Source organism: Cynoglossus semilaevis, chromosome 14 (genome assembly GCF_000523025.1).
Source record: "Cynoglossus semilaevis isolate Cse_v1.0 chromosome 14, Cse_v1.0, whole genome shotgun sequence".
NCBI classification, from domain to species: domain Eukaryota; kingdom Metazoa; phylum Chordata; class Actinopteri; order Pleuronectiformes; family Cynoglossidae; genus Cynoglossus; species Cynoglossus semilaevis.
In genome coordinates, this window is record NC_024320.1 from 24,442,395 (window position 1) to 24,443,042 (window position 648).

A 648-nucleotide genomic window follows, 5' to 3' on the forward strand; every position below is an offset into this window, starting at 1 on the left:
GTGCGACGAGCTCTTATGGCTCGTGGCCAATGGCTGCCGCAGGTGGGTCTCGAGCAGAGTAGTTTGAAGGCGGAGCTGAAGGAAGAAAAAGGAAAAGTGTGGGTCACAGAGAGAGGAGCGAAGGAGGAGAGGGAGGTATGCCGAAAGGTAGACTTCTAGAAACTTTAGAAACAATACTTTTCACGGTGGAATTTATGTGTTAGTGGTAGTAGTTGGTAGTATATATGAGGGAAGTACTCGCATTACTCTGTGTACGAAAGTTGTGTGTTTTTATTTAGTTGTTATGCTGTAGTGTGGTCCTTATTGATTACATTGTCATCGGACATTACGTTCGCTCCTCCATGGCATTGATAGCGACGGACCACGGCTGTAAAACCAACGGTACGTCAGTCATTTACGGCCGCGTTGGACAGAGAAGGGAAGTGTTCCAGGGTAAAACGGGAAGCTTCAAGACGGCCAAAATGCAGCCTAAAGAGACGGAGTACTCCACGGATGGCCTGCCCAAAGCCTTCCTCCACAGCCTGAGGACGCTCTTTGACATTTTAGACGACTCTGGACGAGGCTACGTCCACATCTCGGAGATCGAGAGCCGTTGGCAGGGCGCAGACACCCAGGGTCTGCCGGGCGGGGTGCTAGGCTGCCTGAGGC

The 648-nt window shown here is 51.4% G+C and overlaps 1 protein-coding gene across 1 annotated transcript in view; it reads left to right on the forward strand.

Moving 5' to 3' along the window:
- The first annotated feature begins 74 nt into the window (after positions 1-74).
- Positions 75-648, forward strand: part of sapcd2 (suppressor APC domain containing 2) — a 10,947-nt gene continuing 10,373 nt past the window's right edge. The window contains exon 1 of the mRNA XM_008326012.3: positions 75-646. Within this exon, the coding sequence (XP_008324234.1) occupies positions 342-646 (305 nt within the window). The 5' untranslated portion in view covers positions 75-341. The remainder of the gene's footprint in view (positions 647-648) is intronic.